Source organism: Trichomonas vaginalis, chromosome I (genome assembly GCF_026262505.1).
Source record: "Trichomonas vaginalis G3 chromosome I, whole genome shotgun sequence".
Classification (NCBI taxonomy): domain Eukaryota; phylum Parabasalia; order Trichomonadida; family Trichomonadidae; genus Trichomonas; species Trichomonas vaginalis.
Window position 1 is genome coordinate 2,162,139 of NC_067203.1, and position 18,341 is coordinate 2,180,479.

The 18,341-nt window shown below is 34.5% G+C and overlaps 10 protein-coding genes and 5 pseudogenes across 15 annotated transcripts, besides 2 other annotated features; 9 read left to right on the forward strand and 6 right to left on the reverse strand.

Moving 5' to 3' along the window:
• Window positions 1-581: part of a mobile genetic element that runs on past the window's edge.
• Window positions 582-1,032: 451 nt separating this feature from the next.
• Window positions 1,033-18,341: part of a mobile genetic element that runs on past the window's edge.
• On the forward strand, window positions 1,168-1,977 carry TVAGG3_0913500 (phage tail repeat-like family; the record flags this gene model as incomplete). The annotated part of the gene is made up of 1 exon (XM_051251910.1): window positions 1,168-1,977. One exon carries the CDS (start codon window positions 1,168-1,170, stop codon window positions 1,975-1,977), a length of 810 nt encoding a protein of 269 aa, XP_051077484.1.
• On the reverse strand, window positions 2,003-2,567 carry TVAGG3_0913510 (annotated as a pseudogene). The gene has a single exon. A coding segment is annotated over exon 1 (565 nt).
• Window positions 2,974-3,375, forward strand: TVAGG3_0913520 (uncharacterized protein; the record flags this gene model as incomplete). The annotated part of the gene is made up of 1 exon (XM_051251911.1): window positions 2,974-3,375. One exon carries the CDS (start codon window positions 2,974-2,976, stop codon window positions 3,373-3,375), a length of 402 nt encoding a protein of 133 aa, XP_051077485.1.
• TVAGG3_0913530 (uncharacterized protein) lies at window positions 3,567-4,002 on the forward strand (the record flags this gene model as incomplete). Its single annotated transcript, XM_051251912.1, has 1 exon — window positions 3,567-4,002. A coding segment is annotated over one exon (436 nt), but the record flags the coding sequence as incomplete, so codon positions are not given.
• TVAGG3_0913540 (uncharacterized protein) lies at window positions 4,197-4,433 on the forward strand (the record flags this gene model as incomplete). The annotated part of the gene is made up of 1 exon (XM_051251913.1): window positions 4,197-4,433. One exon carries the CDS (start codon window positions 4,197-4,199, stop codon window positions 4,431-4,433), a length of 237 nt encoding a protein of 78 aa, XP_051077487.1.
• Window positions 5,552-5,848, reverse strand: TVAGG3_0913550 (uncharacterized protein; the record flags this gene model as incomplete). The annotated part of the gene is made up of 1 exon (XM_051251914.1): window positions 5,552-5,848. One exon carries the CDS (start codon window positions 5,846-5,848, stop codon window positions 5,552-5,554), a length of 297 nt encoding a protein of 98 aa, XP_051077488.1.
• Window positions 6,295-6,633, forward strand: TVAGG3_0913560 (uncharacterized protein; the record flags this gene model as incomplete). The annotated part of the gene is made up of 1 exon (XM_051251915.1): window positions 6,295-6,633. The coding sequence occupies one exon, from the start codon at window positions 6,295-6,297 to the stop codon at window positions 6,631-6,633; it is 339 nt and encodes a 112-aa protein (XP_051077489.1).
• TVAGG3_0913570 (organellar and viral DNA polymerase type B) lies at window positions 7,204-8,145 on the forward strand (the record flags this gene model as incomplete). The annotated part of the gene is made up of 1 exon (XM_051251916.1): window positions 7,204-8,145. The coding sequence occupies one exon, from the start codon at window positions 7,204-7,206 to the stop codon at window positions 8,143-8,145; it is 942 nt and encodes a 313-aa protein (XP_051077490.1).
• On the forward strand, window positions 10,940-11,230 carry TVAGG3_0913580 (uncharacterized protein; the record flags this gene model as incomplete). The annotated part of the gene is made up of 1 exon (XM_051251917.1): window positions 10,940-11,230. One exon carries the CDS (start codon window positions 10,940-10,942, stop codon window positions 11,228-11,230), a length of 291 nt encoding a protein of 96 aa, XP_051077491.1.
• Window positions 11,577-11,672, forward strand: TVAGG3_0913590 (uncharacterized protein; the record flags this gene model as incomplete). The annotated part of the gene is made up of 1 exon (XM_051251918.1): window positions 11,577-11,672. The coding sequence occupies one exon, from the start codon at window positions 11,577-11,579 to the stop codon at window positions 11,670-11,672; it is 96 nt and encodes a 31-aa protein (XP_051077492.1).
• On the reverse strand, window positions 11,678-12,348 carry TVAGG3_0913600 (annotated as a pseudogene). The gene has a single exon. A coding segment is annotated over exon 1 (671 nt).
• On the forward strand, window positions 12,593-13,041 carry TVAGG3_0913610 (annotated as a pseudogene). The gene has a single exon. A coding segment is annotated over exon 1 (449 nt).
• On the reverse strand, window positions 13,511-14,505 carry TVAGG3_0913620 (annotated as a pseudogene). The gene has a single exon. A coding segment is annotated over exon 1 (995 nt).
• TVAGG3_0913630 (uncharacterized protein) lies at window positions 14,777-15,169 on the reverse strand (the record flags this gene model as incomplete). The annotated part of the gene is made up of 1 exon (XM_051251919.1): window positions 14,777-15,169. The coding sequence occupies one exon, from the start codon at window positions 15,167-15,169 to the stop codon at window positions 14,777-14,779; it is 393 nt and encodes a 130-aa protein (XP_051077493.1).
• On the reverse strand, window positions 16,735-18,338 carry TVAGG3_0913640 (annotated as a pseudogene). Its single transcript has one exon. A coding segment is annotated over exon 1 (1,604 nt).

Genomic DNA, 18,341 nt, shown 5'->3' on the forward strand with positions numbered 1-18,341 from the left:
TCGACTTCATAAAAGTCTGGGTGTACTGGATATGCTGCAGGCTGATTTAACATCCTCATAAATCTATACCATGCCAAGTTGTTATATTTTGTAGAAATATAAACGTTTTCTCCAAGGTCTTCTATTTTATTGATTTTAACAGTTGCATTTTTCCTGTCATAAATAATATCGAGATGGTACTCTCCCTCGTCAATGTTATACTGGTTTGCATATTCGATATAGATATCGTTTATTTTTTCTTGAAAAGCTTGAAGAGTTGTTTCTAAGTTTACAAGCAAACTAACTTGTAAAAGTTTTCCCTGTTCAAATTTCTCATACATACGTTTTTCTTTGTTATAGTATCGAACTTCAAAACCGACCGTAAATGGGAAACCATGTATGGCTTCTGAAATGAACTTCATTCTACGAAAGCCAATAGCTTTTGTGACAGATGGGTCTCTTAGCCATCTTAATGGGTAGTCAAAACGATAGCCTTCATGCTTTACGGTCTCTGTCTCAAACTTTTGACCGACATTAGTAAAAAGTTCATCTAATGGTTTAGTTGTAGCAACTCTTGAATTTTCTTTTTCTATTGAAAGCATATTTTATCTAGAATAAAAATGTCAAAGATAACAGCGTCTATGAGAGAAATACAACACAACCGACAACTCATTATGCAAGCTCTAAATAAGAACACAACAAACTTTTCAAACTATTCTAAGATATCTGAGTCATTGAAAGAAGGAAACTTAAAACTGACATTAAACCCAATGACAGATGAGTTTCTGTTCAAGACAATAAGAACCATACTGTCTGTATAAATCCAACAAAAGGAACTTTAAACGAGAAACCTATAAATGAACTTCTTTTGAAAGCAGATGTTGACAACAAAGCTGACAAAGAATATGTAGACGATGCAATAGCAAAAGAAGAAGAAAGAGCTAACAATGCTTATGCAACAAAAGAACATACTCATCCTGAACTAGCAGACAAAACATATGTTGACAATAAAATGTCAAGTGAAGTGACAAGAGCTGAAAACGAATATTCTAAAAAACTCATACACATTCTATATCTGAAATAACAGACTTAAACGTTAGCCTTGAAAAGAAAGCAGATGAGGAATATGTGGCTAGTAAGTTAGAGAAGAAAGCAGATAAGGAATATGTGGATGAAAAAGATAACGAAATGAAAGAAAGGGTTGACTGGTACCATGAATGGACATCGAAGATTTTAAAAACTAAAGCCGATACAGGATGGGTTTCAGGATGTTTAGACCTTAAAGCAGATAAAACTTATGTTAACGATGAGTTAGAGAAGAAAGCAAATAAGAACCATACACATACAAGTTTTACAACTGTTGCTATAGAAAGTATTGAAGGAACGGTTGAAGAAACTGGTGGGGATGCAATATATTGTAAACCTCCTAACTTTCCACAAGGTTTAACATCGGATGACGACATAACGACGATGAAAAACATTAGATGTAAAGATGTTTATGTCATGAAGGATGAACATAATATTAAATTCACTGCTCAAGATTTATATGACAAGAAAGCAGACAAAACAGAGCTTCAAACATTAAAGACAGAAATGCTTCAAACATTATATCCTATAGGCTCTATTTATACGTCAATGAACTCTACCAGACCAGAAACAGTTCTGGGTTTTGGAACTTGGACTCAAATAGTCGACAGGTTTTTGTATTGTGCAAACTCTTCAAAGGAAACAGGTGGAAGTAAAACGATTTCAGGTGAAAATTTACCTGCACACAGTCACTACATAGATTTAAGTACATCTCAAGCAGGTTGGCATAAGCATAGATATTGGGATTGGTCAGCAATGACAAAAGGTAAAGGATATGATGTTAAAGACAACGTTAAGTTTGCTATAAATTGTTTCTGGAGTAACACTGAGGGAGGAGGAAACCATACACATCGCGTTTCGGATATACGCAAACAACGGGACAAAGTAAAGAATACATGCCACCTTACATGACAGTTTACGCATGGTATAGAAATGCTTAGTCGTCATTTTCAACTTCTTTAGCATATTCGTCAGGAGTTGTCTTATATTTGTTAGGAACTGTCTTTGAAAGTATACCACCTTGAACTTTGACAAGTTTGAAACGAGGTCTGACAATAGTAGTTTTTATCTTCTGCTTGCAGTGTGTACATTTTGCCATGTTTGCCTAAAACTTCATAATATTCTCTTGTATACTTTCTTCTATTTTTACGAACACGAATGTGAGTACCTGTCGGGTTCCCATTGTTGTCATAGTCAATAGTATTTTCATATGGGTCGCGTTTAGGTATTTCTATTTTTACTTTGTCACCTTTCTGAAGTTTGAAGCCCGGCATTCTTTCTTGTTTGTCTCTTTTGACTAAATTATTAAATATATAGTCTTTCTCTAAGTCAGGGTTGTTTTTCATTTCTTCGGGGGAGTGGTTTCCCAAACCTTTTTGTTTACGGTTATTGTAAATATTTAAAACTTGTCTCATCTTTGCCATGGAGAAGTGTCTATACTTGTCGTCATATGACATTTCATTTGCTTCACCACCTTGTGGTTGGTTTAAGTCTCTTAACATTTTTATACAACCGTCAATGACACCAAGAGCAGAATGGTTTTGGTCGACAATGAAATATTGGTTTACATTTTTTGAACGCAGATAGTTTTTTACATCATCTGATTTGAAAGAACTTTCACAGTCAGATGTCAGTTTTGTTGGATGGTATTTGTCAACGAATATTGTCAAAGCTGCTAAGATATCTAAAATATTTGGACTAATGGTATGGCTTCACAGTATCTTGTGTTTTGACCGACAAATATTAGCCAGTATGGTCCATCTGTTCTAACTCTCGGAATGTTTTCCAAGATATCCATAAACCAAGCATTTGGTGTTGAACTAAAGATTTTTATCATGAGTGCTTTCTTTGTCGCTTTAGAAACATAGGGGTCCTTGTTTGGATTCGTCATTTTTTATCCTATAAGAAATGGGTTTATTTGGCGCATTAGCAGGAGTCGCATCTAGATTTTTACCCGCAGTGGGAACAATAGCCAGAGGTGTATTTGGAGTTGGAAGGAAGATTTTGAGTACATTAGGTATACTTAAAGAGAAAGCACAACCTATTATACAAACTGTACAGAAAGGTTGGGATGTAGCACGAGATGCAACAAATCTTATTCCAAATCCTGAAACAAGAGGAAAAGTTCAAGGATGGATGGACAATGTAGGAAGACAAGTAGGAAACTATTATAACAAAGCAAATGACTACTATAACCAAGCAGGACACTATATGGACCAAGGTGAAAGATTCTTTAACAGAGGATATAACCATGCACAACAGTGGGTAAACAATAACCAACCTCAACCGCCTCAAACGTGGGGAATGTAAAGTTTTTTATTGAGATGAAATGAACAATGCAGCATTGAGACAAATGGGTTCAAGATGGATTTGTCGACTTCCAGCAGTTACACAACGTGTTTGTCAAGTTCTTCCTATACCTCAGGAAGTTTTAGACCGACTTAAAAAACAACAACAACCAGTTGAAAACAAACCAAACTAAAATTTTTTACTGAGATGAAATGACCGAAGAAGTTGAAACGGTAGATTTGACACCACAAACAAAAAGTTCAGAACCATTGTCAAAACCTGTCAAAGAACTTACAGATGAAGAGAAAAATTCAATAATAGAAAGTGCCAGGTCTGGAAATACAAACCCTAACTACAAAGTCACTTTTCATAAAAATGGAACGGCAAGTATCTCAAAAAAGAAACAGACTCTCACAAATAAAATATTGAAGTCTGAAGGAGCTTTCGAGACAACAGATGGAAAAGTTTACTTCACTGACCAACAGTTCATTATAGAACATCTCATTGACTTAGAGTCGAAATATTCTAAACTTTACAACAAACACAAAAAGTTGAAAGGAAAACAAAAACAAATGGCATATGATATTTATGAAGATGTTGACGACACAACTGTTCCTGCAAGTGAAGTAAAGTCAGAGAAACCGAAAAGTGACGAAAACCGATAGAAGAAGAAAAACCAAAAACTGAAGATAAACCAAAACCAAAGTTTAGTTTGGAAACTAAACCAAGTCAACCTTCATTAGCTGGTATGGGTTGGCGTCAAAGACTTATGGCAGCAGGCGGTTATGTAAAGTAAAGAAAAAAATATTTTTTTTCTTTTTATAAAAATGCCCCCATATAGAATGGATAGAAAGTCTGCTAGAATAAAAGCAGAGTTGCAAAGATATGGTTGGAGAGTTTCGAAGAAGTTTAAATATAGGAAGGGAAGACCCATAAAAGTCTATGACAAACTGGCTGGTCTGACCTACGAAATGGATTTGGAAACAGCACGTGCCAATTATCCAAACAGACTAGAGAGGTTAGAAGAAGAACGTCTTATGGACATGCCTTTCGATGTTAGTGAACATTGCATGAAGTAAAAATTTATTTTTTAAAAAGTGACATTTTTTAATTTTATTTGAAATGTACGCTGAGTTTGTTGGAGAAGACCGTTGGGAAACTTGTTTGTTAGATGAGAAATATGAAATGGCATACCATTTTAAAACAATATATTTTTCATATATTAAATGCTTCAGGTTGAAAAAACAAAGAACAAAAGTAGCAGATAAAAACCGTTAGACTATATCTTTACAAATGCTGGTAGGACTATTTCAGATGAAGAAATTTCATCCCGAGTATACAGGTTTGACTATCCAATTCGTTGGCTTCAAAGTCCTTCAGATGCAAGGCAATAGGATTTAGAAGAGTTTTGTTTTCAAATAGAACTAACGCATTTATGTTCGCAGTATATTTTCATGGGCAGTATAAAGGTTCTGATGGTCTAATAGACAAATTTGACGAAATGAGGATCTTTACAGTTCGTTCAGACGAAAGTCTTGAGAAAACTCTAAATGACTTTCAAACTCAAATGAACAAATATTATTGGGAATTTCAAGAAAAATACGACTCTTTACTAAATGGAACATACTATCTGAAACTAGAATATGACAAGATGAACTCCACCGTTTCATTTCAAAAGATTGAAATTAACCCTCCAAGAGATACAGAGTTTTTATTTTGGAAAGTAGACAAACGTTCTTGGGCACAATTTCTTCGGTTACTAAACCAGAACGAACCATTACCACCAGATGGTCCATTTAAATTTATACTTCCACCAGCAGATTTGACAGTTTATAGAAACGTGTTTGACCCTCAAAATGTTATGTGTCATGCAAGTTTCAGTTCAAGCAAAATAGTTTTCTATGTATTGGTAAGGACTTTTATGACTTTGCTTCTAAATTCTACGAACCACCTAGTAACAGTTTCTCTGACTTTCAAGTTTGGTTCACAAAAATGGTGTGCAACATATTATTCCATTGTACTATGACTTTTATCTCGAATTGTCTTTCATATATAACTACGGAAAAGTGCTGAAAAAGTATTGAATGTGAAGATATTAGAAAATAACACGTTTTTAACATCGTAGAAAACTCATGAAAACAATTTATTTTTGACACTTTCACAAAAAACATAAAAAAGTGAAGTTAAACGTTAAGGTTTACTGAACTGGTTGGATGTCGCCTTCTGAGGTTATGAAGAACGGTTGTCCTGAGAAGTGGAACAGTGCTCTGAGAATTTGTATAATTCGTGGAATTGGACTCTCTCTGTTTGGAAGTAGTATCCAAGGACGCTTGGCAAAGAACTTGAGAAGAGCTTCTTTCTTTGCTTGCTTTATGCCATCGTAGGCTGTCCCGTCTGGTATTTGAATTGGAATTCCAGTCGAAATCTCGAGAGTCAAGGCAGCCCTTCCAGAAATAGTGGTGAACTTGACCTTGGGCTTCATGACCTTGCGCAAGTAGTCTTTTATGCAGTCGTTAATTTAAATTAGGTAAATTGCCTCGTCAAATGGCTCGATGTTGTCCATTGCACTGCTTCAGAACAATACTTGTACTTTTTCAGAACAATACTTGCACTGCTTCAGAACAATACTTGTACTTTTTCAGAACAAGACTTGCACTGCTTCAGAACAATACTTGTACTTTTTCAGAACAAGACTTGCACTGCTTCAGAACAAATTTCCCGTAAAAGCTCTCAATTTGTGAGAAAAATTTTCTGTTTCAGAACAATACTTGTACTTTTTCAGAACAATACTTGTACTTTTTCAGAACAATACTTGCACTGCTTCAGAACAAGACTTGCACTGCTTCAGAACAATATTTGTACTGTTTCAAGACAATACTTGTACTTTTTCAGAACAAGACTTGCACTGCTTCAGAACAATATTTGTACTGTTTCAAGACAATGTCCGACGTACCACCAACCCAGTCCATTCCCAAACCAGAGGAACCTAAAGCACCAGCCCCTGCACCTCAGTTCCAGCAAGTACCTCCGATTTACTACCAATTTCCACCTCAAGGTTACTACCCACCACAAGGCTTCCCGAACTACCCTCCTCAGCCTATGCCTTACTGCCCCAACCCTTGGATGTTCCAGCAAGCTCCACCCCAGCAATTCCAATCTCAATCCCAATCGAAGAGAGCCCAAGAGTTCGAAGAAGGTCTGAACCGTTTACGCAAAGATTATGCCACAGCCCCTATTGAGAGAAAGTTGTTCCCGGACCAAAAATATAATTTAGGGTAGAAGGTTAGATCTCACCTGTTTTTTCACCTCTTTTTCACCCTCTTGAATTTGTCATGAATTTCCTTAGGATAGAAAAAATAAAGTTAGTTTTATACAAAATTCATGCGGGAAATTCTTGAGTTTTGGTTGAAAGAATACGGTGGAGCCAAAAGTGGCTCGACCTCAAAACAAGCATTTTATGAGCTTACAAAGGGTGTTATGAATGAATTCAAAGGTATTTGCATACATCCTGACCTCGTTCATTTTGTTCCCGGACCAAAAAATAAAGTTTAGGGTAGAAGGTTAGATCTAACCTCTTTTCTACCCTCTTGAATTTTCATGAATTTTCATGAATGTTTTGTCATGACTTCTTCGTAAATGTTTTGTCATGACTTCTTCGTAAATGTTTTGTCAAGACTTCTTCGTAATGAGTGTAAAGGACCCAAAAATATAATTTAGGTGAAGTGGTGCGATCTCACCTCCTTTTTCACCTGTTTTTTCACCTCTTGAATTTTCATGAATTTTCCCGAAATAAAAAATAAAGTTAGTTTTATTTTTTTTATTTTTTTTATTTTGTATAAAAAAATAAAAATGTCAAAAACAATCGGCACAACAACACTTCAAACAACTACAGCACCAAACTCGTTAGTCATGAATCCTACGTCAATGTTAGTAGAGATGAAAAGCTTCATTCCTTCTTCATATACTTTCGAAACAGAAATCCAGAAGATAAAGCAGGAACTTTTAACATGTAATTTAGACTGTAGTGCGAAAGATGAAACAAATGAACAGTATCTTTATGAAATGCAGGACATTATTGACCATTTGCCTAAACTACCTGAAATTCAGCAGCAAAAACTCACTATTCCTGAATTCGATGAAATAGAAGTCAAAGCAACTGACTCAGTAGAAATAAAGAAGTTCATACGAAAGGTAAACTATGAGTTTCTAGGATTTCATTGCAACCATAAAGTTATGGACAAAGATTGCGACATGTTATATAAGAACATCTCTGACATATATAAATCTGAAGAATTTAAGACCTACGACAACTTTGTTTCGTTAGTTGCAGAATGTGTATGGCAGATAAGAGATAAAGATAGAAGATGTAAGGTATGGAACAAACAGATAAAACCAGCAGCTTTTGAGATGAAGGGAGCAATTGACGCTTTAGTTGTTTTAGCAGGTAAGGTTTCAGAATATAACGCAAAAATGAACCCGCAATGTTCTAAATGTAAAGCAGCAATGAGGAGATATAACTACTCCGTCAAAGAGATAGAACGTATGAGAAACGACTATGCAGACTTAAAGAAAGAAGCAGAAAAGCCAGCAGAAGATAAAATGGACATGTTGACATTTCTGAACAAAAACTATCCAACTGCTGACGATTTCCTTCTATCTGACGTCAAGAAGAAATATAAAGAGACTTTCGGCATAGTTAAAACATTCGATATCCTCAGCGAAGAAATAGAGGCTACAAAACTGTTTAGGATTTCAAATATACATCGTACAATTCATGTAAAACGGTTGTGAAAAAAAGAGGTGAAAAAACAGGTGAGATCGCACCACTTCACCTAAACTTTATTTTTGCTGAATTCTGTATAAAATTCTGAGTAAAATGACATATGGCTTGTGTCAAACCGTTGAGTTTTCACAAAATTCCAAAAATAACGTTTACCATGTAAAACGCTTATAAAATAACTGAGGTGAAAAAACAGGTGAAAAAACAGGTGAGATCGCACCTCTTCACCTAAAATATATTTTTGCTGAAAAAAATGACCAAATTTCATTATATAACTGTTATTTTTGACGAAGTGAACTTTGACACTTCGTAAAAAAATCCCTGAAATCATATCTTTTATACAAAATAAATGAAGAATACGAGTACATACAGTTTAACAAACAACTCCGTCTCATTCGTTCGGTCAAAGACGATATGTACCAAATGCAAAGTATTTTGACAGCATGTTTTGCTCCAGAAACCAAACATACAGACATTGGTTCAAAAACCAAAGCACACAAGAACTTTTGAGTGAAATTTCTCTAGACCGACTTTTTTCGGTCTAGCATAAAACTCATGAAAATCGTAAAAAAATGACCAAATTTCATGAATTTCCTCATATGTTTGCTACCCGAGGAAAACCGCGGGTAGAGATTCCGTACGAAAATCGTAAAAAATTGCGAGTAGGGAAAAAAACCTGGTCGCCTAAAACTCATGAAAATCGTGAAAAAATGACCAAATTTCATTATATAACTGTTATTTTTTGACGAAGTGAACTTTGACACTTCGTCAAAAAAATCCCTGAAATCATATCTTTTATACAAGATAGAAAATCTTACTCGCCTAAAACTCATGAAAATCGTGAAAAATTGCGACCCAGACTTTTTTCGGGGTCGCCTAAAACTCATGAAAATCGTAAAAAAATGACCAAATTTCATTATATAACTGTTATTTTTTGACGAAGTGAACTTTGACACTTCGTAAAAAAAATCCCTGAAATCATATCTTTTATACAAGATAGAAAAAATAAAGTTAGTTTTTTGTAAAATATTTTTTTTATTTTGTATGTAAAGACATATATGACAAACACTGAGTTTGAAACAGTTAAAAAGATAGACAATGACACCAAATTGGTTAGAATAGGTGATTTAAACGTAAGATACTCAAAGAAATACAACAAATATTCTTTGTCAGACATTTTATCTCCATCTGGAAAGAAAACATACCATTGGGTTGGAATTGCTTCAACTCAGAAAATTTTGACAAGAAATCCTGAGCTTATGATATCGGTAAAATTCTATGGAACTGCAGCATATCTCATCGACAAAAGTCTTATACCAATAGTTTTGTTATGGTTAGACCCAGTTGTTGGATATAACTTCATAACATATGGTTCATTCGATACGGAACGTTGCAGTGAAGGCTTACTTTACATCGTTCAGAAACCGAAGGACTTCAACACAAAAAGATATAAGATAGGAAGAACATATAATATAACTCAAAGATATGACAGTACAGTCAATAGAGTCAAGGTTGTGTTCGTTAACGATATGAGAGCTGCTGAAACAGAACTACTCGAAAAGTTTGAGAAAATGTATGGTGCTCCCATAAAAGGTAAAGAAACGTTTGAAGTAGATGAGATAGATAAAGCTATAAAATTATTTGACGAAGTTGCTGAAAAATACATGTAAAAATAACGTTTACCATGTAAAACGCTTGTGAGAAAACAGGTGAAAAAAAAGGTGAGATCGCACCTCTTCACCTAAACATTATTTTTGTCTGATTTACGCTCATTACGAAGAAGTTTCGACAAAACATTTACGAAGAAGTTTTGACAAAACATTTACGAAGAAGTTTTGACAAAACATTTACGAAGAAGTCTTGACAAAACATTTACGCTCATTACGATGAAGAAGTCTTGACAAAGCATGTACGAAGAAGTCATGACAAAACATTTACGAAGAAGTTTTGACAAAACATGTACGTTCATGTTTGACAAAACATTTACGAAGAAGTCTTGACAAAACATTTACGAAGAAGTCATGAAAATTCACGAGGGTAGAAAACGTGTTAGATCTAACCTTCTACCCTAAAATATATTTTTGCTGAATTCCGTATGAAAACAGTGAAGAACAGCGAGTACGTTAAAAAACGTAGTCGCCAAAACTCTATGAAAACAGTGAAATTTCTCTAGACCGACTTTTTTCGGTCTTGCATAAAACTCATGAAAATCATGAATTTCCTTAAGATAGAAAAAATAAAGTTAGTTTTATTTTTATTTATTTTTTTATTTTGTATGTAAGGACAGATATGTCAACATCAGAGAACACAACAACAGTTATAGTCCATGAAGCTATAAATGAAGAATATGAGTACATACAGTATAACAAACAGTTACGTCTCATTCGTTCAGTCAAAGACGATATGTACCAAATGCAAAGTATTTTGAATGCTCTTCGTTCTACAAAGCAAGCACATCATTGGTTTGAAAACCAACAGACAAAAGAACTTTTAGAAGAATTTCCTCATATGTTTGCGACCCGAGGAAAACCGCGGGTCGAGATTCCGTACGAAAATCGTAAAAATTTGCTAAATGGTTTGAGAGGCTGGTATGTACATAGACTTCTTGTAAATGCTGTTGCAATGTGGGCTTCACCTCGTTACGCTTGTTATATTTTCATGATGTTAGATGAAATTCATAGACAAGAACGTGAAGAGCTAGAGAACAAGCTTGAAGCAAAAGACAAAAACATTCAGAAAAGAATACCACGTTCGGTACCAAAAGGAAAGGAAAAGAACTATAAGTATATGATTTATACTGAAGAGATGGAAAATGAAGAAGATAAAGATATGGTTATGTTGCATTTAGTCAGAAGAAACAACAAAAGCTTTTACGACCTTGCTAAGATTTACAAATCTGACAGAAATTGGTTCTATCGCGAAAACTTACCGATTTCAATGACACCGAATGAAGATGTGAAACAAATAGTTCAAGATACGTTACCTCAAACACACTATGATATGAAAGGTTGTACAATACTTACCTTCAAAGAAGATTTGCCATTGTTAAAGGAAAAAATAACAGAGTATTTTGACAACTTCAAACAAGTAGAGTAGATGAGCCATTTATTTTTCAAGCTTGACTTCAGATGGCTCAGGTAGCTCTATAAAGTAAATTGCCTTGTCAAATCCTTCTGGCATTCCGAGTCCTTCCTTCCGACAGGAAAAAATTTTCCCGACGACAAGAAAAGTTCTTCCTTCCGACAGAAAAAATTTTTCCCGACGACAAGAAAAAATTTTCCAGTTGTCCGTCCGTAAACCATTCAAATTTTCGAAAATTGAGAACTTTTTGGTCGAACTTCAGGAAAAGTTTTTCCTTCCAACAGAAAAAATTTTTCCTTCCGACAGGAAAAGTTTTTCCCGACAACAGGAAAAGTTCTTCCTTCCGACAGGACACAAACGAATGTCTCACGTCCCTCTTCCTGAATGCCTTCCAAAGCCAGAAGAACCGACAGCCCCAGCACCACAACAGACTTACTTACTAAGACTAAACACTTAGATTTTTCAAGCTTGACTTTTTACAATTTGAACTTTGTTTGCGTAGATATGAATTCTGAAAGAAGTATGAGGGTCTTGTATGACTTTATACTTCTCCCATAGTTCATGTCTGTCAAACTTACCTGCCATGGACTCTTTCATAAGTTCCATGAAATCGTCTTCGGACAATCCGGGGAAAAGTACAATGTCAGTCAGTATTCTCTTTACATCCTTACTTAAACTCTTTGCTGTCTGTACACAAATGACAACTGAGATGTTAAAGTGTCTGAGCTTCTTAAGAATTCGACACATATCTTGTTCTCTGTTCTTTAACAAAGGATGAGAGGCGAAATCATCTAAGATAAGAAGACATCTATGAGGGTATGTCTTCCAATCGTAAGATTGCAATTTCTTCGAAATGTATTCTATCTCTTTCTGTTTGTTTCTGAAGTGTTTCTTCTCTAATATTCTCTGCATTTCCTCATTTGGGTCTTTAAACTTAGAATTTATATACTCATTTATAGCATTATACTTCAAAACTCTTCTTTGGTACTTCTTTATCCAATCTAACAACTCAGTATCCTTTATACATACTAACTTAGACTTCTTTATAATATCTTTGAACGAATTGACGGTTTGGTCAAATTGACCAGAAGTACTACAAATGACAACTAACTCATAGAATGGGTTCTTCTCATCTAGTTCTTGTTGTTGTGCAGCCATTTTAAGATAAGTGAAAGTCTTACCCGACCCAGGTGGTGCAATTAGACCTGTTATACCATTCTGAGCAAATAAGAACTTGTCATGTATAGGTTTTATCTGAGCATTTTTCTAACTTCCTCTTGTTCTTGTTTAAAAAACATTCTCAAATTTCTTGTCAATGTCAGCAAACTTTTTTTCTAACATATTTTTAGAAAAATTAAAATTTTTATCTTTTAGAAAATGTCTAGCGATTTCGCTATCTATATTCGAGACAAGCTTTTCGACAGCAAAACATCTGTCGACCATAAAATCTTACATAGTGTAAACAAGAAAGGTGAATTTGTTCTAAAGTTCTGTTTCTGGGAATATGACAAGAACCATAAAACATTAAGCAGAGCAGTCTTAAAATTTGTCAATGACAGACTTGTTGACAGAGATGACACCGATTGGAAAGATGAAGTCCAACAAAAGTTCTTAGAATGCAAAGAAGACACATTGCGCTGTTCTTGAAGATGAAATAGAAAACAGAATAGATGAGCTATTAAAGGACAAAGAACTTTTACAGAAATATGGTTCGGAGAATTTGACATAACTCCACCAGAAAAGAAGAAGAAAGAAAAGAAAGAGAAAAAAGTAGAAGAGAAGAAAGAACCTGAACCAGTTCCAGAGAAAAAGAATTTGACATGTAAAAATAAAATTTTATTTTAGAACATTTCTGGTCAATGTCAATGTTCTCTTCCTCTTTAGGAGCAAACACTGGCTTAGACTCTAAAATCTTTTTACCCAATTTACCTTGAACTTCAACTATCTTAGACTCATAATATTCATAGTCGTCTGTCTTCTTTGGTTCATAAGGTATAACAAGTTTGTATGCTTTGCCTTCTTTAAGGTTTTGAAACCTTCTGTCAAAACTTTCTTTGACTGCTAACAAACCTTCTATGTCTAAGTCTTCAAATTTCGCACCATTTTTAGTCACAATAGCAAACTTAACTGGTTCGATGTTCCAAACTTTGCTGAATGAAGACTTTTCAAAATGTAGAAGTAAACATTCAAATATGTGAATGGGTCTAGTTCTTCTTTAAGTCCTGACATGTACTTGTTTACTGAGATGAATTTCGTCATCTTTTCTATCGGATAAAAAATATTTTTTTTTAAAATTTACTCAGAAAAAATTTTCTTTGTATATACACCATTCTGAACATCTAAAAGACTTTTGACATTTGCCAAAGAATGTTCGTTTAGAAGCTGTCATATAACCATATTCTTGACAATATTGTTTATACGAATGTACAATGACCTTTCATCTAAACACTCAAAGTCAGTTTCATCTATGAACAGTTCTATCACACTCTTGTTTGCTTCTAACAATGTTTGTCTCTCTTCGTATGTGGAATTTGTCTTGGATTGAACTTTGAAATATCTAATGTCATAAAATATGAGAACAAGTGGTTGTAAAAGTCAGATGTCAAAGTTTCTGCTAAGTCGTCAAAATATTCTGTATCTTGCATATGAGAATCTGACGTTCTGACAACTACATATCTTCTGTCGGAACTTTCTAACTTCATCGGAACAGCATTGTTTGAAACCATAATGAAGTTTGCAACATTCTCACAAACTCTTTGGTCTTTATACTTTCTTTCAACAACTCCAACTTTGTCTGTTATAAGACTCTTCAAAGCATCTGAGTTTAAAAACTTTTGTTGTATCTATACTTTGAAGTTCATTGCAAACTATAAGTTCATATTCTCAATTGAAGAGTTAAATTTACCACAGATGTTTTCTAAGTTTGTCATATTAGGGTTCGAATAACCTTCTAACAGTTTGCATAAGATATCTGTAAAGAATGTGTTCTTACCTGTTCCTTGTTTCCAATTATAATGAGAGCAGTTTCATTTTTAGCACTTGGATGTTGTAAGATGTTTGCAAACCAACATAAGATATACTCATAGACTCTTTCGTTTCCATTGCATATAATTTCTTTGACATGGTCTAACCAAGCTTCTATAATATTTTCTTTCCATTCTACTTGTTCATATTTATATCCAGTGAAGATAGAAATAGAAGTTTGGAGAAGGTGTATAGAACTTTATACCTCGAACTGAAAAATCTTCTAACTTTGACAATAAGATATCCCAAGCATCTAACATCTTCATGCCAACTTGTACGACTTTTATTTTCTTAAGTTTCTGTTTACATTCTTGTTCTGAAACTATTGTCGCTTTAGGTTTGTTAAAGACTACATCCCATTCTTTCATAACATAACATTCTGGGCGCAGAGTCAACATAAATGACTAAAACGTTTCAAATTCTCGACTGCTTTGTTATAGTCTCGAAATGGACACATATTTCTGATGCTTGGAAGTCATAAAAATCTGAAACATCTATTCTGTACATTTTTATAAAAATAAAAAAAAAATATTTTTTTTATTCTTGACTTTGTTGTTGCATTTGTTGCATTTGTTGTTCTTGAGCTATTTGTTGTTGAAGTTGTTCTTGTAATACAATACTTTCACCAGTTGCATCTTCCAATTCGAAACTTTCTGCCGTCATTGACAAATACATAGGACATAAAAGTTTTACAGGAACAAAGTTTGCGTCAACTAATGTCAACGTTATACTTGCCAAAGTGTTTGAGTTCACTAAGGTTGAAAATTCTGCATTCGAATGAACAATAGGCAAACCAGCAGAGAAAGTATTGTTTATACGCATAAGTATCTTTTGGTCATAATAGTTTCTGTCGACATTCGAATAACACTTTGAACCTAAGTTTGAAACAATATATAAGATTGGTGTGCTTAATGTCAATGGAATAGACATTCCTTGTATGACACCTTTTCCTGTTATAGGAAACTGTTGGTAGTAAAAACCAGAAATAAGTTTTGTATTATAGCTCATATTGTTTATAGTAAACTCAGTCGGACATCCAAACATAATGAAACCTGCTCTAGTTGCAGCACATGTTACACCTGTACTTAAAGTATTAAATAAGTCAACAAAACCTGTTGGTGGTATATCTGAGTAAGTATCTTCAAAGGAGTATTTTTTACCATTCACAACAATAAAGTCTTCTGGTGTCAAAAGAGCAAAACAGGCTTTAGTCGTCATTGTGTTTAAAGTTAGTTTACAATATCGTCCTTGAGGACTTTGTAAGTTTGTTGTTATAGAATTATATGACTCAGGTTTTTAGTCGTAATAGTATAAACCATTATATCTTCTGCCATTTATATATATTTAAAAGTTTTTCTGAAAGTGGAGAAGAACTTCATCTAAACTTTCACATGGCGTTTCTTGAAGTTCTCTGTCTAAGAAGTTCAAATATTTTGTAAAGACATAGAACTTTCCTTTGTCTACACGAACAAACAAAACAGGGTCTTTCATATCGTTCAAAAGTGTGTAAAGTCCTTTACATGAAATAAAGTCTATATTATTTTTCTTCAAACATCTTTCAAGAAGTTTTGACATTTTTACTTAGCAAATAAATTTTAATGAAATGTTGTGGTCGTCAAATATTTTTTATGACGTCTGGGAAACTATACTTTAAGTTCAACGTTTCACCTCCTTTCATAACGTATATCTTGTCAATGACATTATATGAAACACCACAACAACTAATGTCGGGTTCTATTTCTTTGATGTTTATATCGTCTGCCTCTGTCAAAAGTTTCAATAGTTCTTTCAAAACTTCATGAGGTGCAATGACATATGAGTTCACTTTTACAGGGTTGTGTTCGACCAAGTTTAACATTATACTTAAAGCTTGACAAATCTTCTCCTGAGTTTGAAGTTTGTCTTTCAGTTGTTGGTAGTCGTTTCGAATATCTGCAACAGAACTTAAGTCTCTGCTAACTTCAGGATATGTTGGTTGTTCTTTTACAGGAACAATTGTTATACCATCTTCGTCTTCGTATGGTTTCCCCACTTCAACATCTCTGTCTTTGACATTGACAACAACACTTTGACTGTTTGTTTGAGTTGGTGAATTTAACTTCACATCTGCCACCGCCATTAAACCTTTTGAAACACTCACGCTTCTATTTTTCGGAAATGACATTTTACTTAGAATAAAAAGATGGACGTATTCGAGTATCTCTTCGAATTGAAGCAGAACAAAGTTTACACACACAAACAATACAAATACATTGACAGAATAGTTCTTTATACAAACAATTGTAAATGTTATAGAATAGCAATATTTGCTGAACCAAAATATTTCCATAAAGCAAAGAAAGTTGGTATAACTGAAATGGTGAAAGTTCTTGAAGCAGACAAAAATATAACAACAAAACTTACAGATATTTCTAAAGGAAAGTTTATAATACAATATTATGTCAAAACTGGCGTACTGTCAATATTTGACGGAGAGAAGTCAGTTCAAGAACAACTTACTGACCTGCTGCCAAAATCTGCTCGATGGAAGCTGTCGTTATGCCAATCTGAGGAGCCCCAGCAGGTTTCATCGAACGAATCTTCAAAAGAGCATCTTCCGTGAAAAGTGCTATTGTTTTGTAAACTTCTTTGCTCTCAGTTCATCTGGACCGTCTCTGTCACCAGTATATTGTATTTGTACAGTACCAACAGTTGAAATACCACCCATAAAGTCTTCTGAGTCAGCAAATGGAATGCCAAGCCAAAAGTTTGAACGGTCTCCATTTGTATATTGAGTTTTTTGACCTCCTGTATGAGTCCATACTTTCACATATGGCATAATAGAACTTTGCATTTCAGGGTTAATGGTTGTTGTGAAGTTGTTGTTAAAGTTCATAGCATCTAATGTCAAGTTGTATGACCTCATATCCTCAACTGTAGAATATTCTTCTCTTGGATAATATTTGCCATCTATGTTTATATGATATTTAATACCGGGGTTGTAGAAACAAGAATAGTCATTTATAGTTCGTCTGAACAGTACAAACATAGTATCTGCATGTTTCATTGCAGTTGTTAAAGCAATATCTGTTCTTGCACCTGGGTCAGCACTTTGGTTTCCAACTTCACCTGCAAAGTCTTTGACAGATATTTGGTGTATAGGGAACATAAGTGGAACTGCAATATATTTGGCAGCTAAAGCATTTGAAATATCTGGGTCCAACATATAAACGGCAAGTCTGCTTTCTATTCTCTTGCATTCAAACTTTTCGCATGTGAACTTAACTGGGTCCCAAGCAGTTCCAGCAGCATTGAAATAATAGTTTACTTCATTGTTGAAGTTTGAGAAACCAAAGTCTAAGTCAACTTTGTCTTTGCAAAAGTCACAGAACTTGGCTCCACCAGTTCCAGCTATAGTAATGCTGAATGGGTCTTGTGTTGGTGCAATGACTAAGTTATTTTTGCTTGGAGTAAGTTCAATAGAAATTTTTCCTGCCCAGTTTGGCAAGTATCTTAAAAACCTGAAGATGAGGAAAGATGACAAAGGAACTCTAAGTTTCAGTTTTACTTTAGTGGCAGCAGTTCCATCTGAACCAGAAAGGTTAACATAAACTCCTGGAACGTTAGGGTCAAGTCTTCTTATTTTCTCAATATTTGCATACTGGTCTGTTTGTTCTCTAGCTTGTGGTTGTACTGAGTTTCTCAAAGCGAACCATTCATAGTTTGCCCATGTTACTGTTTGAACTAAGTCAGAGTTAGAATATATCTTATATCCCATGAAAACTTCTGGAGCATATTGGTATCCGACATAGAAAATTCCATTGCAACCTTTCTTGTCAGACAACTTGGCAGAAGGTTTTATTTCAATGTCTTGTTCCACGTATAAGAATGAGTTGTCAATAGAAATAATATGAAACCTGTCGCAAGCAATATCTACTGTTGTTGAAGAACCTTCTCCAAACTCACCTACGTTTCCATAAGAAACAGCAGTTGTATATTCGTAAGTTCCAGGAACTATTTCTGACCTTCTAATGGCATTGTCGCATTCGTTATACCATTCGGAAACATTTCCGTTCATGGCATCCAAAACTGTTGGCGTTATATTCTGAGCGGCGTACATTTC